The 27239-nt window shown below is 46.0% G+C and overlaps 1 protein-coding gene across 7 annotated transcripts in view; it reads left to right on the top strand.

The window, feature by feature from the left end:
- The first annotated feature begins 236 nt into the window (after positions 1–236).
- Positions 237–27239, top strand: part of PRR5 (proline rich 5) — a 59162-nt gene continuing 32159 nt past the window's right edge. The window contains exons 1-4 of one of the 7 annotated variants that reach the window (XM_064734125.1): positions 237–437; positions 14983–15138; positions 18051–18189; positions 25439–25552. In XM_064734125.1, coding sequence (XP_064590195.1) covers positions 25449–25552 — 104 coding nt within the window. In that variant the 5' untranslated portion in view covers positions 237–437; positions 14983–15138; positions 18051–18189; positions 25439–25448. Of the gene's footprint in view, positions 438–537; positions 887–14982; positions 15139–18050; positions 18190–25421; positions 25553–27239 lie in introns of those variants that run through there. The other 6 variants (XM_064734098.1, XM_064734107.1, XM_064734081.1 and 3 more) reach the window with 6 other exon arrangements.

Genomic DNA, 27239 nt, shown 5'->3' with positions numbered 1-27239 from the left:
GCACGCGTGAATGCGCTGCTGCCTACACCTGCACGTTTCTTGTGTCCGTGTGTCTGCCCGGTCGCTATCCCTTGTTCCGCTGTGGCTGGGGCCGGGGAGGGGCCCGTGGCCGGGCCGGTTCCGCAGGACACGCCGGGGCCGCACGGCAAGGGCAGCGGTGCCGGCTCGGCCTGAGGGTGCGCCCCGGGGTGCCCCCGGCGGCCCGGCCGGGCCGGGCTGGGCTCGGGCGGCTCCAGCGGTTCTGGGCGCTGGTTCGCAGCCGGGTTCCGCCCCCGGCCCGCCCGTGCCCGCCCCGCCGGCGTGGCTCCGCGGCCGCGCATTGTGCGCCGTGCGCTGCCCGGGCGGAGCTCCGTGAGGGGTCGCGGCCACTCAGCGCCCCCGACCCGCCGGGCCGGGCCGGGCCGGGCCTCGCCGCCTGCTCTGCCCTCAGGGGCGCGGTGAGTGTGGGCCGGGCGCTGCGGGGGAAGCGGGTGGTGCGGGTCCGGCCGGCCGGGGCTCGCCCCGCTGAGCTGCGCGCAAGGGCCGCGGGTCTGTGCCCGGCCCCCGCCGGGCGGTCACGGGCTGCGGTGCCGGGGGCTGCGGCTCCGAGCAGCCCCGGGCCCGGCGGCGGCCGAGGCTCGGGGCTCTCGGTGGCAGCCGTGGGCGAGGGGGCTCCTGGCTTTGTTCGTGGCTCTGAGCTGCGCTGGGTGAGACGCAGCCCTGGCAGCCTTTGGGAAGCCGCCTGGGAATGCTGGACGGAGCTCGGGCTCGCGGGTTTTACTGCCTTCAGCGTTTGTGCCTACACTGCTGTCCTTCTCTTCCAGTCTGTAATGGCCATCTCAGGTAACTGGACTTGGCTGTAAATGTGATTCCTGTGCTCTGACTACTGTAAGCCTTACTTACGCGAGTAAGACCTGAATGCATGAGTAAAATGTTCTTGCAGAATGATTTTGCATGTTTCCACCCTGAAATGCACAGCCTGCGATGGCTCATGCAGGAGATGGGCTTGTCCCTTTCAGTCTGTGTGTGTGTGTGCGGTCGTTGTTAGTTTTGGCAGCTCGTAAGGGATTATTGGTAAAGGTCCGGTGTCTTCGTGTTCTTCAGGAATGCATTAAGCTGGATGTATGCCTGTGCTTTGATATTGCAGAAGCAACAAGAGAGAACAGCCTTTAAAAAAGGTTAAAGGAAATTGTTTAGCTTTCCTAACGCTTGTCGTTTCCAGCTGGCATACTTGTAAGCAAGTCACGGTAAATTGCAGGAAACAATTAGGTTTTGTGTTTACTAGCACGTTGATGAATACTAGAAGATAGGTCTAAAGCTAAATTTTGATGCTTCATTTAAAATAAATTCTTGTCATTTCTTCTCTGTTGCACCTGTTAGCTCTTAGGAAAAGACAATTATTAGGTGATGATTAGGCAGCTTTCTTACAACTTTAATTAAAGGAATACTTCAGTATAGGCCAGCTATAGAATAATGGACCCACTTGACATCCTGTAGGTAGTTGAATGTAGAGCTGTGACGCTGCCTAGCAAAACTGTTCTTTGTCTGAAACTTCCCTCGTAGCCAAAGCAGAGCTGAAACTTCATTGTGGGAGTCAGGTGAATGCAGTGGATAAATCTAGTTCCTCTGTGGTAGACTAGCGATAAGCGACTTGTTATGAAGAGATTTCATGTCCGTAATATACATCGTTGATTGAGTGACTTCATGCTTCATCTCACTGTTACTTATTAATGATCTGATTAGGGGAAAACTCTGAAAGGAATATGGAACTAAGACACAGTCCCAGTGGAACTCCATAAAAAAGACATTGCAGAGCAGACAGAGTATAAGAAAAATTTCCAGAGGTACTTACTCATCGCCCAAGACATAGCCAGATTTTGAATACTTCTAGCTTGTATTTAGGGTCCAGAGTTAATTGCTAGATTTTCAGGTATTGCTTTTCAGTATTCAGACTTTTATATCCAGAGTGCTTTGGGAGACAGTGAGGGAAATGTGTCTGTTGTAAGCCAAATTCTCTACCTTCAGTGCATAAGAAAATCACACCCTGAGCGCTTTAAAAAATCTGATCCTTGGGTTGTGGTCATAAGTCCTACCACTTCCATTCTGGAGGCACTTCCATTTAATTTGTGTAAATAGAATTTGTGTAGATAGAATTATAGTTGTAAAATCTAGCCATAATAAAGCCAGTGAAATTACTTTAATTAATTTTTTTTTTGTAGTGTAGAAGCTGTCGGGATTGATGAACAGCTCTGTAAATACTCTAATAGTATGTGGCACTTAATCTCTGAACAAAAGTAATAGGTAATGGCTAAAAATAGTATTTCCTCTTTCAACTGTAGAGTTAAATATGGATATTAACTGCAGCAAGATAGACTGGTCCAGAGCTGGAGGCTCAGATCATTCATGCTTGCTGACGTGGCCTACTTCTTCATTTTCCTTTAAAGTATCACTTTTGTGAGTGTGTGTGAAAATAAATCACAAATGCAAATCACAAAGCTGTTCTTTACAGTGCAAACTGGAGCATGTCTTGCTGCAGCATGAAGGCACTGTAATTTCTAGAATGTGTTCTGATCCCATGTGGCTCAGCACAAACTGCTGAGCTGCACTGAGGCTGTGCCTCCATTTACATGAGTGGCTGGTCTCACATGTGGGGAACAAAATCTTTGTGCCAGGGAGAACTGCTAGGGATGGTTCTGGTCATTTAACACTGTTTGAAGTGGTGCAATGTCACTGCTCAATAAATGCCTTCATAAAAAGGTCAGTGAAAATTTGCCTCTCCAGTAGCCCTGTCACAGCCTCTCAAGAAACTGTTGAATTATGAGAGCTGGTGATTATCTGCCTCCATCTGTGGCCCGGGACTCACTGACACTGAGCACAAAGAAGAGACAAAATCCCAGCGCTTATCCTGCAGCACATCCTCTCGGAGGTGTTGGCTTTCCCTCAGTTTCACAGGGTAACACTGGTGAGTTTGAGGTGTCGCTAAAAGAGTGATTGATTAGCCAGTGCATATTTAGCCCTTGGAAGATGGAAAATAATGCATGGGGATGATTTAAATTAAGTGCTTTTATTCGCTACTGTTAAAGAAATTCCTTGCCTGCTCTGTGTCTCAAGTTGGAGCTCTAGGCAATTTTAAAGCATTACTTAAGCTGTGGTTTAGGTTTCTTTAAACAGAAGAGTGAGGGAAAGTCTTTCAACAGGAAAAAATAGTAGATAAAGATTTTCTTGTTTAAGCCTTTTGTTTTTAGCAGCAGCAAATCTGTGTATATGGGAATGAGGAAAAGGGAGTTGCATGGAACTGAGCGAGGAGCTGTCGTGTGAGGTAAAATTCTGATATTGTTCTCTCAAGTCATCCTGGAAATGCATTTGCATTTAAAATTTCCAGGCGAACCAAACCACAGGAGCAGTGCAGAATGCTAAATGGAACCTGACAGCTAACTGAAAATGCCACTCAGTGGTGCTGGGCATTCCTCTGCTCACACAATTGAGTTGAAGATTGTTTCTTTTAATGACTAGGGATCTGAAATGAAGACTTGTCCTGAAAACAAATAGGATGTCAATTTTATTCTTAGATATTTTTACATGAAAGATGTTTACTTTCTGTCACATTATCCCGCAACAGCTTGAAAACTCCCAGAAGCTGTAAAGTGCAACTCCCTTTGTGCCCCTCAGATAGCCACAATATCCTCCTTTGTGCTGCTCAGGCTGAAATTCAATCTGCCTGGGAGGCTGCTGAGTGGCTTGGGGCACAGCTGTGATCCCAAAGATGCTGGTACCCCCACAGAGCTGCCTCCGTGTTGCTCGTGTGAGCAGAGAAAGCAGCAGCTCTGTCAGGAAACGTGGTGATGCGTTTCCTGAGCAAGGGTAAAGCCTGTTTCTGCTCAGGAGTGGCGAGATGCAGAAGCCAGGATGATGGCAGCTGGGGAGGGAGTGTGCAAGGGACCATGAACGGCATCAAAGGGATGGGTGAGTTTTGCCTTTTCGCGTGTCCCACTCGTGTGCCGGCAGTTACTGGCGATATACTGGCTGTGCAGGCACACCAGCGATGCAGAACAATCCAAGGAAGAGGAGAGAATGATTGTTGGTTTAAGGTGTGCATGCAGTGTGCAAGGGCACCTGCAGTCACAGGGCTGGAGCACATCAGGGGCCTGTGTCTGGCTGTGGCTGCTCAGTGCAGCACTGTACGGACAGCACGGGGTCCAGGATATCCCAGTTATATAGAGAATAACAGCTCTTCATTTGCACTTTGGATAAAGCACATTTAGCTCCCTGCCATAACTGTAAGCTACTTGCCCTTGGAAAGTTTCTGCAGGAACAGAAAGAGCTGATGAGGAGAGCAAAGGGACTGATTTCTGAGGAATGATTAAAAATACTTAATATAGATAGTCTGAGAAGCAAAGACTCCATTGATTTCAGGTGTGATTACCCAAGGAACATAATCTCAGCCTTTGCAAGGGGGTGTGATTAGACATGATGGGCTTCAAAAGAGAAGGTACCTTGAACATGAGGAAAAGCTGCTTGCAATGAAGCTAAGTAATCTTCCATGGAAAATGGTGGTAGCATTGTTTGGTGTGACACAAAGAGCTGGGGAAATGTTCTGCAGGGCTGGTCATTTGGAGTCCCATCTTCCCTGGCTGGGCTGTGCCTGGGGATTGGGGTGCAGGTTTGGAAGCAAAGCTCCTCAGTCTGCCAGGCTAGCTCCTCTGTTGGAGCTGCCTGCTACTCCCCCTCTGTGGTCTGCTGCAAGGGCAGTCATGCCCTGCTACCTTGGGTTTGTATGGATGAATTAGTGGGTCTCGTTCCATCTTCAGCTTCTGACGCAGGAAATACATGAGCATCACCTGGCTGCTGTTATTCCGTGAAATAACAAATGCTGGAGCATCTTGAATTCTGTTCTGATCATGTGGTGAGGGAATATAGGGGAGGCAAGTGATGGAAGGTGATCCAGTGGTGAGCACAGCAGGCTGGGCCAGAAATACTACTGGGTTTGCATTGACTTTGTTAATTTGTGTTCCTGGAGCCATGATGAATTCTCCTCTTAAAGAAAAGCTGGAAAGTAACAGGCCTGGGGTGTTTTCCTGTTTCAAGTTTCAGCCGTAACTGGCAAAGAAAACCTAACGGATAGTCTGGGACAGTAATGGATAACCCAATGGATAGTCTGGGACAGCAGCTGCCTCTTCCCTTGCTGAGCCCAGTAACAGGCACAGCTTGTTGGTGAAATGTGGAGAGCCATCTCAGAGGGTTGTGCAGCTCTGGGTTCTGCTGTGTTACTGCACTGTTCTGTTTCTCTCCTCAGATCCCAGCTGGGTGGGTCCATGCAAAGTCTGGTCAGACCCCTGAGAAGTACAGTGTGTGATAACCTGTGTCTCCTTGTTGGAGCAGGCAGTCTCTCCTGCACTAGATTTCTGCTATCCCACAATAAACTAAGAGTTTTTATAAACTACACGTGCTCTTCCTGCAGAACTGGTGCAGTTACAGGGGCTCCAAGATGACATTGTTGCTAGATTGGGAGGAGTATATTTATTCTGATTCATAGTGGCTACTTTAAAAATTGGAGACAGTTTGTCTCTCTTCAGTGTGAATGGGTTATTGAAGGGCAGGCAGGTCATACATGGACAAGCATTTACAATGCTGGTTTAAGGATGAACCTCTTTTAATGAAGTGTAACTTGAGTCACAAAAGTTCCTCATCTGGTGATCTGGGGGAAGGGGGTCACATTTTCCATTCCAAGGTAGGTTCCCACCTTCCTTGGCAGATACCTGGCCTTCAGACCAGAACACTTAGCAGTGAAGTCTGGATCAATCCAATTCACAGTGCCTGCAAAAATACCTACCTGTGGTAATTCTGGCATCCCTGATGACAGAAAGTATTGGAAAATTTGAGAAAGACTTGGTTCTTATAAAATATCCCAGCCAGTTTTGTGAAACCAGGAAGCAGCTTGCAAAGTTCAGATAAGAAGCCAGATGTTGGCCCGAATTAGTGAGATTTGCTTGCATGAATCAAATTTGGCATTACAGCATGCTTGCCAAATTAATTCTGTCATGTATAATTCCAGTGTGAGTTGATTTTCTGTTGTCTTCTCCATGACTTCTGTTCATTTATCATTAAGCTATTTCCTGGAGATACTCAGGCATAAGCGTGTGCTTGTGTGACTACCAGAATTGTCTGCAGTTACACAGACAGAAAATATTAATCCAGGGTAAAAGGTAAATTTTTCCTGTGTATACTGTGTTTCAGTCACCATTTCTCAGTTTACCTGAACATTTGATTTGAAGAATTATCCCAGCCCTGAATAAGATACGAGGTTTACACTTAGAATTTACTGTATGTGAGTACAATAAGCTTTCTTTTGCTGGTTTTAACATTGGTAATACACTTCTGGTATCATCTCTTTTAATTTTTTTGCTGGGAAAAGACTATGCAAAAGAATATTTATTAGCTGTTTTAAATTCAATTAACTTCATTTCCCTTTCATGGAGTTTTTAACAATGCCTAATGAGAGATGTAACTGAATTCCAGAGCTATTACTTCTGAATACATTGAGATCTTTAGTGAATTCTCATGGAGGTTTCTTGATCATTCACACTTTAATCCTGGCCTTTGCAATTATTTTGTAGCATAAGGAAGGTCCCAGAGATGCTAATTCTATTAGCCTTTGTCATGCCTGTTTAACAAATAGCTTCAGTTCCTCGTTTATCTGCCTTAGTATCTATTGTTTATTGGTGATTATTTTCTGCCTTTAAAGCCCTGGGCTGAGGCACTGAGACCACCCTGTGGTAGGCAGAGTGTAAACACAAAGCAAAGTGCATTCCCTGCCTTGCACATTCCCACTTTGATTTTATGGCTGTGTGAGGGAGATTGCTCACTGCCTTGTGCTCAGACCTCTACAGACACTCAGTTGCCACTTCAGCCACATTCAGAGAGTCAATCTCCAGCTTAGGGGAAAAAATAATTAAAATGGAGCACCATTGTTGTTGAAAAAAATTCTTGTGCTTGCTGGAAGATGCAACAATTTAAGTTTATGAAGATATCATGTGCATGCATAGGCAGAAATGTGATGTTCCTTCCTCTCTGCCTTGCCTTTGCTCTCACTCAAGCCAATGGGCTGATAAATGTTGGAAGTTGTGTATCCCCATCAGCCTCCTGGCTTGCTTGCCTTCCTTCAACAGCTTCTTCATCCACAGTGTTAAACAGCAGGAGAAGAAAAACACTTAGAAAATGAAAATAATATCGAGTAATCCTGTGAAGAAGGGTGTCCTGCTGCCCCCACAGGTGGTCAAACTAGAGGTCATTTCTTGTCCCAAAGTCTGTTATGGCAAGAAGCATGATAAAAGCACCCTGAAATTGCAGATCATTGCACTGCTGAGCACAGACCCCTGTGTGTGGGGCGCTCTGAGCTCTGCCAAGACTGGCGCCTGGGTTTTGTGGGCAGCAGGGGTTCAGAGGCAGAGCTGGTGGGTGCTAGGGCAGCTAACTGAGCCAGGCTCCTTCCTAAGCATTTCTTAAGCATTCCTTGTTTTTCCTTTGGCTTTCCATGCAGGGACACAGAAGTACATGGGTAAACATGCAGACACACAGTGTTAACAGACTGAGCATGACAGCTGAGCCTTGAACCAGCATCCTGCTCTGCTGGGTGTGCAGTGGATCTAGATGGATCTAGATGGAGGTATTTCTTTATGGATCTAGATGATGCATTTCTTTATGGATCTGGATGATGTATTTCTTTATGGATCTAGATGATGCATTTCTTCTGCTGACACAGCTGCTGGAAAATGCAGATGAGGCTTGCCATTGTTTTCAGCCAGGAGGTGGCATGTCCAGGCAGAGCCTGGCTGGGCTCTCTGAGGGGATCCCCTCAACTGCTGGGAAGGTTGGATGGTTGGATGCAGCTCTAAACTCTGGGACATGCCCTTGGATGCTCCTTGCTCCGTGCTGTTATGGGGAATGCGGAGAACGTTGCACGGCTGTTGGGATTCCTGCTCAGTCCATCTGAGCTTTGCAAAGCCTGGTGGAGCCTTGAGGAGCTCAGAATGACTTTCTGTCCCTGCCAGGCAATGTCCACATAACCTGGGGCAGTGCTCTGATCTGTGGGAGTGACCCAGCTCCTCATGGGATACAGTCTGGGGGTGGGATGTGGTTTGGGATGGCCCCGGGGATCGGAGACCTCCTGGAGGGACATGGTGGAGCTTAGGCAGTCATTGCTGCTGCCTGAGCTGGCTGTACCACTGTGCATGCATTCAAAATCCCAGATGGAAGCAAGGAAAAGCTTTTGCTTTGGCTCCCCCTTATTGGTGGGGTTTTTTAACCTCCTGCAGCCACTGAGATGCACATTCTCCCACCTGCCTGTATGAGTGAGACAGCAGTGGAGCAGAGTTAGTCAGCTGATAAAGAACAGGAAAAATCAGTGGATTCAGTGGAATTTAAGGTCAGTTCATGCCACTGAGCAGCACAAAATGCTGTGCTGGAATGAAGTGCTGCAAGATGGTGCTTTGGTCAGGATTTGCAAAGTCATAGGGGATATTTGAAGCTGTTTAAGAGAGACTGGCTTTGATTATGCTTTAAAATCACTTTCTTTTGCTGACTACAGCAAAGCCCTTATCTTCCTACTGTGGGAACAGAAATCTCTAGGATGTGAGGGCTGCAGATCCTGCTCCGACCAATATTCAGTTTTGTTGTTAATTTATGATGGTTTTGGCTTACTGTGAGGAAGTGAAGTGGATTGTGACGTTTTGGGAAGTGGCAGGAGATGTCTGGGAGTGGTGCCTCCAGCCCTGATGCAAACAGATCTCAGTGTTGATGCATTGACCCCGTGTGGAGAGCACAGCAGAAGGATCTGGCCCATCTGCCCGTGGGAGCTGCTGCCTGATCTTCATCTCAGCGGCGCCTTTGGAATCAGTGAGATGCTGACTCAGCACGGCATACACGGAGTCCACCAGCCTTTTGTGACATCTTGGCTTTTTCTCCCTCATTGCTTGAAAATGAAAGGATGTACAAGTTTCCAGGTCTGTTTTTGAGTCATCTGGCTTCCTGGTGGGAGATTTTGTGGAAACACTGTCACTGTTCTGTAGTTACCCATAAATGATTGTGCCTAGAGTGTATCCTGGGAGAACACATGCTTCTATTTTTGCCTAATGCTTAATTATCTTTTGTTGTGCTGCATTCCCAGCAGCTCCCTCTGTCGAATTGTGGTCTGTGAGTCTGTGACTGAGGCTCCAAAGTTTGAGATTAATGAAAAAAAGCCCCCAACAAATAAGAATTCTAGACCTTTCAATACAACTGCTTTTATGCTATTTGGAAAATGCTTAGGAGCCTGCTCAATAAGGCCTGGGGGAAGAAATTGCCTGACTTGCAATTAACTTTTACTGAGTGTAGTCACACCTTCAAGGTGGGATTGCCCTTGACAGTTAGAGAAAGTTTTTCCTGAATAAAACATCTAAGAAATGGTGCTTAGGTTTGTTCAGGCTTTTGAACATCTTTCAGGTTTGGGGTTAGTTTTTGGGGAGTTTCCCCTCCTAGCTGGCTTTGCCTGGACACGTGGCAGGTTCCCAGCACTGACCTGCTGGGAGGGAGTGGAGAAACAGTGCTCTCCAGTTGAACAGAAGTGATTTTGTGAAGGCTGGAGCCCTTATCGGTTGGTATTGTCCACCATCACAGATTCAGCAAGCTCCCCAGTATGCCTTGATACGCAGATTCCCCCCCCCCTTCACTTATCACCTAAGTTTTGCTATTGTAATTCTCCAGAGTTTGGTTTCATGTGTAGCAAAATGTTCTGGTTGGGTTGTGCCACTGGATCTAAAATCTAAATCGTGTTGTTCTTCAGTTACTTGCCATATTGGATCTCTAGTGTTTCCTCTGTTTTCATGGTAACTTGAAAGCTCTTCACCTCTACCATCTTTTGTTGAAGAAGCAGTTTTGTCCAGGTTTTAAATGGTATTGTTTTTATATCAGCTTTTTTTGCTCTGTAGTGCCTGGTGACAGGCTGGTCCTTGAGGCTGAGTCTGTTTTTCATCCCCGTGCCCTTGTGCAGGCTCACAGATTCACAGAGTGCTGTATTGGTATCAGGAGGTCATACTCCTCCTTTGCTGGAAACAAACTCATCCATCCATTTGTGTGTGAACATTTCAGTGCTCTTGAAAACTTTGGCAGGAGTGACAACATGACAGTGAAAGTCTCTGTGGCCAACCTGGCAAATGAAAATGGAGAAACAAAAGACACCACCATCCACACTGAAAAGGTTTTTATTGTGAAGTGCTTGAAGCTGCACAGAACTTCAGCCAAGCTGGCAGCCTGTTAGGTGGTCCAGGATAACTTGTTGCTTTATCAAGTGAAGGAGAATGGGGAAGAAATCTTAGGTTGTTCTTTACACTGATGAGTTGGGGTTCCTTTTATTACCTTCTTTTGTGGTAAGGTTATTTATGTTTACTGATGCTAATACCAGTCTTGCCCCCAAGCTGCCCCTGAGGCATTTGTGTTTGTGTGTGCCCACCGCCCTGGCAGCTGGGTGCCTCTGAGGCTCTGAGAGCCTCCCTCAGTCCTCCAGCAAAGGCCCAGTGCCAGCTGGCACCGTCCAGGAATCAGTGGGCTCATCCATTAGGCTTTTCTCTGATTAAACCAGCAGCCACCGTGCTGGAGCAGCTTCCAAACCACACTGCCCTCTGCAGCAGGCAGGGATTTCCTCCTGGATTTCTTGGCAGCTCATGAGCCAAACCAGCACCGCACCTGCCTGCCCTGCCATTGATCTGCCAGCCTGCTGGTGCCAGAGCAGCTGTGCAGCTGATGTCTGTCTGTCTGGGTGAGGACAGATTGCCACTGCAGAGACCCAGGAAGCAATTGCATCAAAAACATAATTTGCTCTTTCAGAACACTGAGGTCCAAGTGGATCTCCTTCCCCCCACTGAAAGAACTGGGTGGAGGAGAAGGGGGTTGCATAAAATAAGATAAGATAGGAGGGAAATAAAGAGAGGAAAGAACTGAGCTGCATCCTGGCCATCTGTGTGCTGGGAGTGGAGCAGCTGCTCTGCCACTGACAGGCTGCTGTCTCTCCACTCAGTGCGCACAGACAAATGACAAATTTGTATCATGAACAAGACAGCTGAGGATTAATGCTACTAAATAGCCAGGTCACAAAATCTACCCTGAGGAAAAGCCTCCAGCTGCTTGAAAACCTTCAGAATCCTCTCCCTCTCGATTCACACTTCTTTTCAGAAGCTTACTGTTTGGGAGCCAAACAGAAAAAGCACACATGATTCTTCTGGATCAAATCCGGTGTCTTTGCAGCACAGTCAGTTTTGGAACGTTGATAGGTTATCTAGAAACAAAGAGGAATGGCCAGCTGGAGTTAGAGTGGTGCTACTACTGTGCTTCAGATGAGTTAAGGATGTGTTTAATGCTCCATTAGCTCAGGGTCTGTCTGCTCCCCAGGGCTGCGCAGTTTCTCACAGTCCCAGGGAGTTGTGGAAGATGCTCTCCTTTTAATTGTGAAGAAAATGCTCTTTGCATCAAGTGCTGTGGAAAACAGGCAAGCACAAACTGCAAGGTAACAGACACAAAACTAAACAAAAATGCCAAAGGTAGGGTGTGCTCTTGTGAATGGCTGTAAATGCCTTTGTTGAAATATCAGCTGGGCACTCAAGGGGTATCTGAGGGATTCACCCGGGGCAGGGAATGCAGGGTTTACTTTTCCTCTCCCAGACCACAGGCTTTTTGAGGGGTCTCATGACAGCCTGTGTCCTGATGAGTGCTGGTGACATCCATAGAAGAATACATTGTGTATCCAACCTAAAAAAATAAAATCCAGCACAACACAATTGTGGATACTCCTCTCCTGGAGTTATTAATGATGATAAAGATTTTCCAGAGATGAGTCACTGGCAAGTGTCCCTTGCTGAGCCTGAAGGACCATTCAGGCAGCTGTTAAGCCCTGAGAGTAGCTCTGCAACTGAGTCATTATGGAAAATCTGAATGTGGTTTAGGGGCTCAAGGTGTCTCTCAGGGCTGTTGAGAGAGGTCATGATGGGATGGCAGTCTTTACATCACATATATTTGCAGTGTGGGACTATAAATTAGTGATAGCAGGAGCACAAAAAGATAGCTGAGTTGAATCCAAGTGCTTTTGTGATAGCCCTGTAACTGCTGCTGCTTCTATTCAGCTCTTCTTTTTGTGTTAGTCTATTTCCCACAAAGCCATCCCCTCCATGCCTGCAGCACAGCAAGTCCTGACTGTGGTGCACAGCTTCTCCAGCCTCTGGCTGCTTTCACTTGTGGAGAATCAGTGGAGCCTGAACTTGCCACCCTCTGCAGAGGTCCAGGGCCTGTACTCACCCCACCCCAGACTCTGAGCTAAAGATAAGAGACCTGCTCCGTCTGCTGCCACAGTAACTTCTTCTCTGATGTCCAGACATGTCAGCTCACTCAGAGCAGGCACGGGCTTCTTTTAGATCCTCCTGTTATTCTCAAGGGCTTCAGGCAGGAGTGTGTGCTCTGAGAATGGCAGCAGATGCAGGCAGTGCTCTCATATTTCTGGGTTTCCCGGGGAAGCTTTTGACTAAGCAGCTGCCATCTCATGCAGAGTCAGAATCTGAGTCTCACAATGTGGTAGAAATGTCAGAGGAAATATAAGAAGTTGCTGCCCCCAGCTATTTGCTGCCTTTCTTCAAACTCTGCAAGGCTGCTGGAGCAGGCAGTTATCTTGCTATTGCATCTGGCAGCTTCAGCAAAGCTTCACCTCCTGGGCAGCAGAGCTGATGCCACTGGATTTACACAGGAGCAGTAAAACCCCGTGACCATCCTTGCTTTTGGGGCAGGAGGGACAGTAGTGGCATCATTGCTTAAATTTCTCTTTGCAGACTTGAAAGCAGTCTCTAATGAGCTTAGGATGAACTGCCTACTTCCTATTCTTAGTCAGTTTTTTTCCTGTTTCACTCATACTATTAAATGCAAGTGACAATTATTTCTGTTTTCAGGATTCATGACGGTGGAGTGCTGTCCATATAAGGATTCAACTCTTTATTTTTTCCTTTTTTTTTTTTGTTTCCCTGTAGTCATAGTGGCCATGGGAATTGAGAATTAAAATGTTTGCCATTGCTTTTGCCCAATCCCTGTATCCATTCAGAGTTTTTGTTTGCCACTGGGGCCTTGTGAGCATCTCCTGTAAAATTCGGCTGCATTTCTCCACAAGCCTGTACCTGGTGCCATTGCTGGCATCATCTGTGATCCCCACCATGGAAATGGAGCCGTGTGAGAGGTGAATTCCTGAGAGGTGGTGTGCCAGGAGCCTCGTGGTGTGAGTAGAGATGTTCATGATAACCCTGGTGATCCTTGGAGCATGTTCAGCCAAGTCTACACAAGTGTGAGAAGGGACAGATAAAACTGTCAAGGGGGTTTGTGAGTTGTGACTTAATAATTCCTGTTTTGCCATGCAGACTGTGCATTCCTGCTGCACTGGAGGTCGCTCCTGGCTCTGCTCTGCTGTCAGGTGCCTCTCTCCCTCTCCTCATGCCCCTTCAAAGCTGCTTGCTGCTGCCGTGCCAGGAGCAGTGCCTTGGCTGAGAAGGGTGAGATCTGTTTCTCTGAGCTGGCTGTGAGTCCGGCTTGCCCAGGGCCCATCACTGTCCCAGTCTCCTCAGAGAGTTGCTATTGTTCCTGATAGGAAGCTGCTGTTCCTGAAGGTGTTTCCCACATGGGGTCTGACCCCTCAGCAGACAGGCTGGGCATGGGGCTCAGGGTGAGGATGGCTCTGAGCACGGCCTCCCCACCCTGCAGGAATTGTTCGTAAATAGGAGCACAAACTGACATGTTCCCGTTTTCTTTTCCCACCTCCCACAGCTCCTGGGAGTGAGGAAGGAAGCCAGTAAGAAATGTTGATGTTGGCATTTGGCATTTCAGTCAAAAGCAAAGATGAAGTAGAATGCTTTTTATGCTTTTATTTTGTGGTAGGCAGAGAAGTGTTGCTGCAGAGGTAATGCCAGGCTGCTGCCTGGATTTATTCAGTTCTCAGATTCAGGGGGAGAACAGTTGGCAGTTTCTGTCTCTGAGATCCCTGAAGTGACTGAGCCAGGAAAGGAGATCCAGCATGTTCTCAGCTGAAAGTCTTACAGAATGACCTCGTTTACACTCACTGCATCCTCTAGCATGACAACCCTTTAAATGCTACTTCAAAAATTCATGAGTGCTTTAATGGAAGCAAAGGAAAGACCTTTCTGTTTTGTCCTGAAAGGGCTCATGGAGAATTCAGAGGGAACTTGTAGTGCCTGGTTATGGCGTGCTCACCCTTCCAAGAGCTCATCTCCTTGAGTTAACCTGGAGCTTTAATGTTTTATTGAAATCACTCTGGGACATTGACTTTAATGTGAGACCTATAAATGGGCAGCCTGTAAACCAAGGCACTGATACATCAAAGGTGAATTTAACTTCAAATTATGCACACTAGGAATAGGATTTTCTGGCCCTTTTCCTGCTGAAATTGTTCAATATTTTTCTATGATTTTCATGGAGACAGAGCTAAGACAGTGCCAAATGAGAGATTCTAAATATGAATTCCTGGAGCTGGGAGTGTGACAAGAGCTTTTAAGCTGGAGCCTTGAGTATTGAAAAAGTCATAATCTGAGATAAAATGGGGGATATATTGATGCTTTTAGACCGTGTCAATCCTGTAATTAGTCCCTTAAATTTACAATTTTGTTTGTAGTACATTCTAGCTTTCTCTTTGTCTCCAGAGTTAAATTTGACACTTTCTAATCCAGAGTTTTCTGTAACTTTTTCATCTGGCTTCTTTTAAGAGTAGCACAAAGGATTTTCAGGAGAATTACTTCCTTTAGGTTTTAATCTTCATTAGTTTATGTCCTCAGAGATATAAAAGCAGTCTCAGTGTAACTGATGCAAAGGAAAAGAAACTCAGAATGTATGCAACAGAAACAGGCTGCCAGGAGTAACATTTTGGTTTTGAACAAATTCACAAACAGCATCACTAACCACACTGCACCTTTTGCTCCTCTGCTTCACATGTAGAATTTACCTGGAAATTGTACTGCCTGTGGCTCAGAGCAGTTGGGGATGAGCTGGATGAGCTTGGATTTTGTGGCAGCTTCAGGGTCCAAAAGCCTCTGTAGTCCTGTTTGTGTCCGTGCTGGTCAGGAGGTCTCTAAAGCTACAGAATTCCTGAAGGTAATTTTGGGTCATGAACAGGGATTCTTCTGAGAGCCTCACGTGTCTGCTGTCCCTGGAGCCAAGTGTAGGCCAGCAGTGTGTGCCTGAGAAAACTGCCATGCGATTCTGAAATCCTGCTGCTGGGAAATGCTTGGCTTAAGGAAAGGCATCAATACTTGATGACAAGTGAAATCTTCATTGCTTTATCTGCCAAAGAATGCACCAACTGCTCAGCTGGAGAAAGGAATATTTCATTACAGTCTCTCAGAACTTCTATACAGCAACATCATGAGTTGGGTTTTTCTAGGCATTCTCTTTTTCTCCTGAACCTATAAGTATTTTAGGTATACTGAATGTTCAATAAAGGCAAGATAAATGTATTTCAATAAGTTTAAAAAAAAATTATACTTCACACTTGCATTGATGGAATAGCTGGGCTTTAATCATCAAAGTTAAGTGTCAGTTTAAGTAAAAAAGGCAGTGCAATTTTATTCTGAAATGACCCCCTTAAATCCTAAAGAGTAGCACTAGGATGTAGGTTTATTATCCTGGCTTATCAAATTATCACTGATTATAGGCAAAATGGAGGATTTATTTTTTAGTCTGCTAGCATAGAAATGTCAAAGCAGGTTCTCCAAGCAAAACACTGTTTTCACAGAATAACAGAATCACAGAAATTCTAGGTTGGAAGAGACCTTTAAGATCATCGAGTCCAACCCATGTTCTAACGCCTCAACTAGATCATGGCACCAAGTGCTTATGGGTTTTCATACCCATAAGCACTTCATTTTTTGGGAACAAATCAGCTGTTATTGTGCTCTCTGTTGATAATATCTCTCTGAAGTCAGGAGGTGTTCTGCCATTGATAAGGGTGATTTGAAGGGCGCAGACACCAGTGGAAAGAATGGTCTCATTTTATTGTGAGTTTTAAGGCAGCACAAAAGTAAAGTGATACATCTGATAAAACTGCATGCTTGGCTTTAGCAGCAAGCAGAAGTCAGAAAGGTAATGCACCTAATCAGTGCTGTACAAGAGAAAGATTAGTGATTGAGAGAGATGGAAACATCACCAAATGCCTCAATACTCCAGCACCATGCGGAGCCCACAGTCCCTGGGGAGCCCTTCCTGGCAACTGGGGAAATGCTACCCAGTGCTTCCACCCACAGGAGGGGTCTCTGAACTCACCCCAAAATGGGCCCAGCGTTTATGGGCACAAACCAGCAAGTCCAAGTGGCTGGGTTGCATTTTACCACAGAAACTCGTGGATCTGATAGCCCACATCCCAACACAGGGACCAGGGCGTGGCTGGGAGAGTTTCCCGTAAAATACCCCATAAAATACCCCACAGCCAAGTCTCTGCTCATGTCAGCTGGGAAAGGTTCTTGAAATGCTGCGTTTCTTGCAGGTAACTGCACAGGTGATGTGAAAGGCTCTAAAGCAGTGGGTTTGGTGTTAAACAGAGAGCCCCAGCATGTCAGCCATGGATTTTTAGCTCAGTCACACTGGTGGTGTCAGGCACACATTGCCCAGGGTGCATGGTGTGAGGCAGCTCTGGCCGAGGCCTGCTGCTCATCCTCAGCACACAGTGGGATCTCTCTGGGTGACCATGTTTGTACCTTGGGTTTTGCACCACGTCCCTGTGTGGTTTGGTTGCTGTGTTATCTCCTGTGTGCTGCTGATGCATTTTGTTGCGGTGTTGTCTCCTGATGCATTCTGTTGCTGTGTTGTCTCCTGGTTGCTGTCCCGACCCTGGCCCAGGGGCTCAGACCAGCAGTGCAGGGCTCTGCAGCTCCGAGCTCAGTGATTCCTGCAGCTCTCTGTGAGCTGCTGTGCTCGTGCTCCTCAATGCATTGCAGGCAGAATGCACTGACTTTGCCCAGTGCTCTAAGTTCACCTAAAATTAGTGGTAACAGAGTGAAGGAGCAGACAAAGGCGGAATATAAGGGGATTGTTTTGTTCTCTGAAGTGCAGCAAACATTAACTTTAAAATACATATTTTTAAATGCGTGCAGTCACATCCTTGCAAAGTGAGTGTGAAATGTTATGAAACAAAACCCAGAGTGATTTATAGCGAGGATGAACTAAACCAAAAGGGACGTATATGTATTTTAGTTAAATTTAGCAGTGTGTTAGAATTGGTACTAAAAACTGCAAAGTGCAAGGCATGAAGAACTGTACTCAGAATGTGGGTGCATGTGAATACCACTGTGTATCTGTGTGTATGGTATGTGCATGTGTGTATATATATCTATATGTGTGTGTGTGTGTGTGTGTGAGTATATACACACACACATATATTACTTGCCTAATAGTGTTCTATATTTATTGGCCAGGTATTTGAAAAAATAATCTTTTAGTTATGAAGGTGTTTATTTTGGGGTTAGAAGTCACATAATTCTTAATTCTGTCCTGTTTACTCACTCTGGGTTTGTTAGTTGTGTTAATAGTCACCACAGAGGGGCACTTGAGGACCAGCCCAGGGCAGGCAGGGATATTGTACCCATCATTTGAAGCCCTAAAGAAAGAATTCCCAGTATTTCTAAATTTTTCATGTAAGGCTTTCTTGGGCCTTCCAGGACAGCTGCTCTCCAAAGCAGATCACAGTAGATCTTGCAGCATATTTCAAACCCTCTTCTGTCACCTTCTTGATGTTGGGACACAAAACTGCTTGCACTGTCCTGTGCCTTCTTTAGAGGTAAGGGAAGCTTTTAATGATGATGGCAATGAATTGCTCCCCATGAAGAAAATAAAACAGAAAAGGGAAAAGTGCAAGAAAAAATATTTGAGTCAGCAATGAAGTGGAACAGCACTGATTATTGTGCTTATTTTACTTCTGTGTGTGTCATTATGGGTTTATTAGTGCACTCCTGAAACATACTGTAGAATAGCAATATTTACAATACTGATTTTTTGTTGATCTTTTCTTGCAGAGGTGACTTTTTTGCAAGGGCCTGACTCTTTTCAACCAGTTTGTGTTGCCTGTCAAGAATTTCCATGTTGACTCTGGGAAACCTGCTGCAGAGTCTCCCCTGTTTGCTATTCAGTCCTGTTTACTTCTCCCTTTAGCAGGTAAGCATATATTTCTGCAAGACTTATTCCAGCTGGAAAATGTTTCCCAGTTCAGACACCTGGAGAGTTCATTTTGTTGGACTCTGTAGGGTTAACGTCTCTCCTCCAAAATTTGTGCCACAGGAAAATACCTGAATAATAGTGCAGTGCCTTGGAGTCTTTAGCATCAGTGCATGTCAGCCTGCATCCATCCGGCTTTAATGCAACTCAGAAAATGCTATGCAGGAACTTTCAGCTGGGAATCTATTTACAGCTGAATCAGGATTGTGAGCAAGCAATACAGAAAATTGCTTGAGTTGTTGCTGCCTGAGAGGAGCCTCTAAATAACTTTGTGTCCTTGAGGGAAAAAGGAAAGAGGAGAGGCAGAGTGGGTGATGGCAGGGCTGGGGTGTCACCCCCACAGTGCCCTGGAGCTGAACGAGAGGAGCATTCAGCTGCTGTTCACCAGGATCAGGCAGTGCTGCAGAAATAGATTTAGCTGCCCTGGCTGGCCATATGTGAGATAGATATAGATATAATTTTATATTTATATATATATATATATATATATAATTTTATATACATTTATATATGGGTGTTGCAAGAAGGGACACGGAACAGCTGAGCTGTAGGAATGTCTTACACAGCTGCAGCTTTCCTGCGGGGGGGCCTGGCCAGACCCTCAATATTCATTGTCAGAATTGGATTTGTGTTTGAGATTCAAGGTTTTAAGGAAGAAATAGATTTTTAATGATTTCTTGGAATCTCTTTTGTTAAATGCTGGTTGTCAAAGGAGAGTGTGTATGGGGGTGTGCAAGTGCATTTATGTGAAAAGAAAGTAAATGTGCTTACTCTGTCTTTGATGTTGTTCTGTTTTCCTTTTAACGTTATCATCACATGTAGGAAATCTTGTTTTTTTGGAAACAACTTAGAAATTTTCCCAGAAAATAGTTGTCAGTTTTGTCCTGCAAAAGGATTTTCTTTCTGAATGTATAGCAATTTATTTACTTCACTAAACTGCAGAATGTAACCTTTGCCATGGCTTCGGCTTTTTTCCTTTGTTTTTTAAGGAATGGGGTCTTTTCTAAAGGGTTGGCTCTTGAAAATTTTTGATTTCCTTGGTAGTAATGCATGCTTTGTTCCCAATGTGTGTGGGGTGGGAATGGTGGGAATTCCTGTTCTGTGCTACTTTATTGCAGTGGTAGCTGCCCTTCCCTACTGGGTCCCCATTTTTAAGTTCCTGTGGAAGTTCCATCACACCGAGTGCTGCAGGGTCCAAGTGCACAGGTAGATGTTGCAATTTGGGATTGTGTTTTAAATCTCTCTGGCAATTGTTCTATTCAGAAAGATATCCTTGGGGGGCAGAGGGAGAATGATGAATTTTCTGAAAGAATCCATTTGTGTTGAGCACTAGGCTTTTGTTGATTCTTGCAGGGCTGCAGGATTTGTTCCACAGAGCTGTATAGCACCATGCAAATCACAGCAGAGTCAGAGATTGCCCAGGTTCACAGAGCTGGCTCCTGCACTGCTCCCTCCCTGCCGTGGGCGCAGGAGGGGACTGGAATCTGTCATGTTCATGTTCTAGCCATGCTCAGAGAGAGCACTGCACAAGAATGTCATGGCTTTGAGAGAAAGGCAGGATATCCCTTGTGACCAACAGCTGCCCACCAGTGCAGCTCATCAGAAACCCAGTGAGTTGCTGCAGTGGGCTCTGTCTTGGTGACCTTCCAAGGCAGTCAGAGCCTTCTTGGGAGACCTTGAATCAGAAATGTTTATATGTAAGAAAAATAGTACTGTGCGGCACGTGCTTCTGATCTCTCAGGGCTCACACATTTGGAAGGCAGGGTACCATGTATAACTGTAGAGGACAGCACTGAGATACTGTGGCTGCTGCATTGAGGTCATGGTGTTCTGGGAGCCAACTGAAATTATGCAAGATGGCAGTTTAGGAAAGAATTGACACAGATCAGGAAGGCAAAAAATCAGGTGTATTATAAGCTCAATTACTTTGTAAGATTAATTTTCCACTGTCTCGTGATCCTGTAATAAGAGCACAAAGTATTTTAAATGTTTGATTTACTTACTGATCAGAACTCTTGAGACCTCGCTTTCTAAAGCAAAATGTAAGATTTGACTCCCGTTGAAGTGCAAAGTTGTGAGCTTGTGTTGGAGTGTACCCTGGTTACTGGGCTAATGGGTTGTCAGTTCACTGCGTGGGCAGCAGGAATTCCTGGAACAGGTACATTTGGCACTCAGGACCCCATCCATCTCCTTTCCTGGGGCACGTGAGTGGAAGGTGGTCATGCCACAGGTGTGTAATCCAGAGCATTGGTCCTCACTCCTCCAGCAGAACCACCGCATTTTTGGGACCACTGCACTGTCTTTAATGCCCAGAACCTCTACAGAGATAACTAGGAGCTGTACTACAAGCCAGGAGAATTGATTTATCATGAAAGCTTGATATTTTGCATGGGCGTAGAAAAGGCCTATTCCTGTCCTAATTCTCTCCTGGTGCCTTTATCCTGAAGAACAAGACAAGGCAGATTTAGCTGTCTTCTGTATTTCAAGAACCGCTTGTGTTGCTGTGCTCTGTAAAGCCTGAACTGGTGACAGAGGGGGTGGGATTTGATGGGTGCTTTCAGCAGGTGTTGCTCAGTTCACAGCCGGTGTTAGATTGTGCTGGGGACTGGGGTCTGAGTGCAAAGGGAGGCAGCTGAGGCCATGCAGGCATTGTTGGTCTCAGGATCCAGAGGTACAGGAGGTGTTCCAGAGGTTGGGAAGATTTCCCAGTAAGGCCAAGTCCTCTCATACAAATCAGTACTTGGCTGTGGTGAGGGCAAAAATAAGATAAAGGATTAGTAAAACCAAATGTGTCCTAGGACTAGCCTCAATAAGCAAAAGGCATCCTTAGGAAGGCCTTTATCTCCAGAAGGTGCAGAGAGTCGGTGGGATGGAAGAGGAAGGGTGGAAATAGACCCTGTTTGGTTTCATGCTTTCTTTGCTTTCTTCATTCTCTGTTTTCTGATGATAAAGGAGCTTTATTTAGATACTGTAGCAAAAGAATTGATGAGTCATAAGGTTTACAACTTCATTTCCTCCTGGCTGTTTTTATTTTTTCCTGGTGACTGCACCTCCTTCCTTTCTGCCTCATCCCTTGTCTGCGGGTGTGGCAGGCTGTGCTGTGCCTTTAACAGGGCTGTGCTCTGGCATGTGTCAAGGCATGCCCTGAGCTTTGTGGTGCAGTTCATGAAAAACTGAAATGCATTTCTCTAGGGAGATTTTTAACTCCTTTCTGCCACAGAGACACTTTACTATTCTGCAAAGTGCACACCACTCAACAGCACTATGGGAAGTTCTGCTCTCTTCTCCAAAAGAGAGATGAAGGGAAGTAGTGGGCTGCTTTTTTCTTTTCCAATTAAAATTTGTATTTATTGAGCTGTTTTGTTTCATGGCAGAGCTCTGAAGGGTGGATAAAGCTGAGATGGCACTCTGTTACTGTTTGTATCTTCCCCCTGGTGCTGATCCCACTGCAGTGCTCGTCTGTCATTGCAGCAGCAGAGTGGTGTGGTCTAAAGCATGCTGACCCACAGCAGTCACAGCTTTATTAGGGATTTCATATAGTGGGAATTTCTTAATGCTTCCCATTGTGAACATCACTTTTTGCTTCTTTTTCCCTCTCCTCACGATCAAAAAGAAACTTTTAAGTAGACAGTACAATTAAACTGTAAAAATTAACATTAGTAGATAAAATGTATGGTTCTTTCTTTTTCCTTTATTTTTTTTCAGCAAATCTCATTCTTTTGAAATCAAATGTACGCTAGGACTGCCCAGATTTTTTTTCTGATGTTTTCTAGGCACAGCAATACAGTCTTTAAGGCATAGGTCCCAGTAGGAATATTGCAGACATAAATGACATATCAGGAGGGAACTGTGGAGTAACCCTTGTGATTTTAAAAGCAGTGTCTAATACAAGGTCCTGGATGTGTATGTTAACATGGCTTTCTAGTGAAAGCATAAATCCTCTTCCACTTCCAGGTATTTACCTACCAATATATTGTCTCAGGCCTTGAGATCGAAGTGAGTGCAGGTGAGCAGAAATTCCCCTGTGGCTCTGGGACTTGCTGTGCAGTCACTCGCAGGACGTGGCCCCACAGATCAGAGAATTCTGTCTAGTGGAGACTGGCCTGGTTTTACAGCAGAAATGTTGGAGGGAAGAGAAGGAGCTCGGGCTGGCAGTGCCTTCCTCACTGAGGTAGCTGTGTGCTAAACTACTTGACCTTTGAGCTGCAGCTTTTGTGTGAGCTAAGCAGTGATGTTAGTACTATGTACAGCATGCTGGGTTGGAATGAGTTAACCCGCCAGTGCTTCACAGCCTCAGCTCTGGGATTGTGCTGAGTACAGCTGTGGTGTTTAAGAAGCTTGTAGTGCTCCTTACTGAGCCTTTGGGAGATCTCCCCTCCCTCCCAGGAAGTCCAGCAGGGCTCTCATCCCTCTCCATGGCCAGTGGCGAGCAGTCTGTGCTGTGGAACTGCTCTGGAAGCAGCACTGCATGGAGAGCTCTGCATGGAGAGCTCTGCCCCAGGGCTGCAGAGGCGCAGCTCAGCGCAAGCCCTTCCAGGAGTGCTGCTCTCTCCTGCACTGCCCTCTGACCCCAGAAATCCCCAGCTACCTGTGCCCTGCAGGATCCACTCGTTCCTCTGCTGGGACGGGAAGCAGGGGCCCAGGATCTCCTGGTGTCCCTGCCACCTGCTCATGGGGTGGCCTGGGCACATCACCCCACCTCTCTCTTCACTTGTAGTGCTGAAGTGCAGATTTGATCTTCGCCATTCGTACCCAAGAGCTGCTCAGGTCAAGTTAATGACTGACATGAAGTCAGGCATGTCAGTGGACTCGCAGCATAGTTTAAGTATGAAGTATTACTCTGCAGTTAGCGGTGGAGGTAGCCCCTGCTGAGAATTATTTATTTTATCATTTGGTGAGGTGTAATCATAAAAGAGAGAAAGGAGTGTAGAGAAAGCCTGTCCCCTGTTAAAAATGTTTCAGGAGATTGAGATGCTGGCTCGCCTGTGGTTTTGGTGCATGTGTTGACTCTGAGTCTAGTACTGGTTACTGCAGTTGATGGGGTGGCATATAAATAGAATGACTTCTGCAGATGTAGTATTTCACCATACAGATGGAATCAAAGAGTTAAAAAGTCCAAGGATCTAGTCCAGTATAATAACATTTTGCAAAACCTATCAAATTCACAGCAAGTGACAAGCAGAAAAGCTCCTGAGCTAGGTGGAAAATGAAATTAGAGGGAATTAAATTGCCCCTTGTTTATCTAACTCGTTGTTTCACTTAACAGGGCAAACAAACATTTTATCTGAGCCCTTAGCAGAAGCTTAGGCTGAGTTGTGTTCTGTTGCTCTCCCCAGCCATATTGTCCACAGAAATGGAGTACCCTGCGTCCTGTTTGGATAAAGCAGTGTTCTGCTGGAGGTGTGTTTGCTCCCTCACTTGTATGCTGTAGAAGGCATCTCATCCCTTACAATATGAATATATATATATATATATATATCTATATATGTTTGTTTTCCTCTTGCTGCCATATACACAATAGATTGTTGTTTGTTTGAAGGATTCAAACATCTGGCAGAGACTGGGGATAGTAATGTCTTTGTCCATAGGTTAGATGTGTGAAATGTTACATGCCATCCACTGTGATGCTGGTTTGTATACTTGGGAATTTTGGTGTGGGAAGGGCAATTAATACAGTGCTAATTCAAGCAGCAGGATAAAACAACTATGGCTAAAACTGGCACAAGGTAAAAATATATTTATTTCTCTAAGTCGTTCTGCAGTTGGTCCCCATGGAGCTAACACCAAATTCAAATTTTGGAAGTAAATATTTATATGAAATAATCTTATCTGACCTCAATTGAATAGTGAGAGGAATTGTTTTTTACTAAAACATGTCAGTATATGATGCACATGGGGCAGATCTCTCTGTGAGAAATTGAGTTTTCCCGTATTGTAAGTGTTGTCTTGTTATTTGGACACCAAATCTGGTTATAGCCTGAATCTAGACAACAGGCTATCACAGATGAAAAGGGTAAGGAGAAAACAGAAAGTAAGAAAAAAAAAAGGCAAAGGCTGGGTTCTTGTATTGCAGCCCCTTTGCAGTGAGTGCAGGTTACTCTGCAAGCAGCCTTTGTGGCTTTTACCAGATGAATGCCGTAGTCACAGAAGAGCCATTCTGATGTTCTGGCTCCGTCTGTTGAAGCTTTCCCAAAGGTGAGCCAGGCACTCCTGGGTTTGAAACAGAGCTGCAAGTGAGTGACAGTGAACTCAGCATGGGCTGGAGTCTGGTGGCAGCACATCCTTCAGCTGCAGTCAGAGAGAGATTTTCCCTTTGAAGTTAAGACACCTGGGGCTTTTGTAGAAACACAGTGTGCCCCACGTCGTGCAGCTGTTAGCACAATTTAAAATAAAACCAGTAAAAGGCAGAGAAAGGCAAAGCATCTGGCTCACGTGTGGCCACCAAGAATTCCTGCAAATGCTAAAGCCCAGCCCGTCACATTTCATTCGGCAGTTAAATTGCTGGTGAATCCTCTGTGCGAGGCTCTGAGCCAGAGCAGCCTCTGAGGGTGTGGATGTGTGAGCGTGAGCATTCAGTGTCCTAACGTGGCCAGGCACAGCAGTTACGAAACTTCACAGTAAAGTCTCAGTGCGTCAGTGCTGGTTCTTAGGTTTGCTGGTTTGGTTTGCTTTTGTTCCTGCAGGTCCGTGGCCCTGCAGTTTGGTTTCCATTTATGAGTGCAGGAAGAGGGGGAGAGGATGGGAAGCACTGCAGGAGCCCCCCAGGCTGCTGCTGTGACAGGTGGAGCAGTGCAGTGCTGAGCGAGATTCCCGGGACACCACGGGGAAGGGAAGGGAAGGGAAGGGAAGCCTTCGTGCCTGGGGCAGCTGCGGTTACAGGGGCCCCTTGAGTGCGCTGTGGCAGCCAGAAGTTGGACTTATTTCTTGAAAGGACTGGAGAAATGATTAACCACAGTTGGTGACGTCAGAGTTGATCTGATTAAAGGTTTGTTTTCTTGCTGGCAGAGGTGTGCTCCGTAGAGACCGGTTCTCTCTTCTTTCTTTTTGAAGTTTGTTTTCTGCCCAGCAGCCGGAGGGAACCGCTCGCGCTGCGCCGCTGCCCCAGCCGCGTGTGTGTGCGTGTGAACAGGATGGCGTGTGCGTAGCTGCCACACGCACACACACCTCTGACCATGAGGACTCTTCGCAGGTTGAAGTTCATGAGTTCGCCCAGCCTCAGTGACCTGGGCAAGAGAGAGCAGGCAGCCTTGGACGAGCGGGGGACGCAGCAGCGCCGGGCCTGCTCCAACGCCGCCTGGAACAGGTAAGGGCACGCGTGGGCTGGCTCCGGCAGGGGGATTGGAGTGCGAGGGGCTGCTCCCTGGGCTGCTCCCTGGGCTGCAGGCTGGCTGCCCGCTCACATAAACACAGGAGTGCCTTTTTCCCCGTGCTCTTAATCTTTCTCTAAAGGCTTATAACAAACAGGGGTCCCTGCCTTCCCTTCAGCCTTTGTGACAGCAACTTGTTTCATAGGGACCAGCTACAAACGTACCTTTGTGTCTATCTAGATATTCTCATTCAAAGTTTATTTGGCTTAGGTTATTTTTTTTTTTAAGTTACATGCTTTTTATCTGCATATCTATGGCTGTCGCTGGTAGTTGATACACTTAGGACAAAGTCTGCTAAGTTTACTCATGCTAGTACAAATAGATCTGTGCATGTGTGTATGTACACATGCAAGCAGCTGCACTTTGGACAGGGAAAATAAGCCCTGGTTGTTTACTTTTATTGTGTTTATACATTTTAATCCTGTGGCTGTTTTACAAGAAAACCTATGCAAACATATTGTGACTGTATCAATCAGTTCAGCTATTCAGAAAGTCCATTTTGGCAACAATCTTAAAAGATGAATCATTAGGAATGAAATTCTTAGGTGATTTTTGAAAATGAAATGTCACCTCCTGGGTCATGGTGTGGAAAGTGTCATCTGTAGTATTTTATAAGTGTGAGGTGGTTCAACTGTAGGAAGAAAAATACCAGTGAACTACAGACAAATTTGCTAAAATTCTGAGAAAAATAAAATATATTAAATAGCATATCTTCTGTCCTTCTCACCATTTGATTTGTGGTTTCATGTCTGTATTAAGAATTAGGTGTTTAATGCCAGCAGTGCACTAAACTCTGAAACTGTGCTGGTCACAAAAGAGACTGATTTTCCTCTCAAATATAATGCTGTTTGTGTGACCCTGAGTTGTAGCTGATGTGCAGATGGATGGTGGTGGTAGTTCAAGGATAGATTGGGCCATCCTGAGTTGTGCCAGCTGGGACTTTATTTGGCCAGTAGCCCCAGGGGAAGCAGCAGGGAGTAAGAGACTCCTGGGAAGGGATCAGGGTGGCAGAAGAGAGTCCCCAGAGCCTTTTTGTGATGGTGTGCTGGCAGAGCTTGGTTTTTCCAGCCTTGCATGTGGGGAGGGAGCTGTGGAGGCTGCTGTGAATGCAGAGCAGGTCAGGCACCCAGCTTGCTGGGAGACACAGAGTTCCAGGCCTGGGCCTGCTGACACTCAAACTGGAGGATTTCCCTAGCTGGGATGCGTTTGCTAGCAAGCAGGAGTTTGTAACTTTTTATTTTCACAGGACAGCTATTGCAGACATGAGCGGGGTCACTGCACGGGCAAAGGGAAGGCCCTTGGTTTCTTGTTTAACAGGGCAAGGCTTTCTTCTGAGTGAAAGAGTGAGGGTAATTCTTCTTTCAGGCTCAGAAAGACTTGTGTCATCTGTTGCTGTTAAGAAACTCAGATATTCTACAGACTGAAAAACTAGGTTTTGTCCTGAGGAAGACCAGGTCTTAAATGACACTGAATTAGATGGATTAGGAAATGATCTACTGTACCTTCTGCCTATAACCAGTGCATGTCCGTCTTGACAAATATAGCAGGGTCTAGTCTTGAGGGAACCTGTGTTCGTTTCTCCTGGGGAGACTGATGTTCCTGGACATCTGAAGTTTGACTCAC

Source organism: Zonotrichia leucophrys, chromosome 1A, assembly GCF_028769735.1.
Source record: "Zonotrichia leucophrys gambelii isolate GWCS_2022_RI chromosome 1A, RI_Zleu_2.0, whole genome shotgun sequence".
Lineage (NCBI taxonomy): Eukaryota > Metazoa > Chordata > Aves > Passeriformes > Passerellidae > Zonotrichia > Zonotrichia leucophrys.
This window is presented reverse-complemented; position numbering and strand designations above follow the sequence as displayed.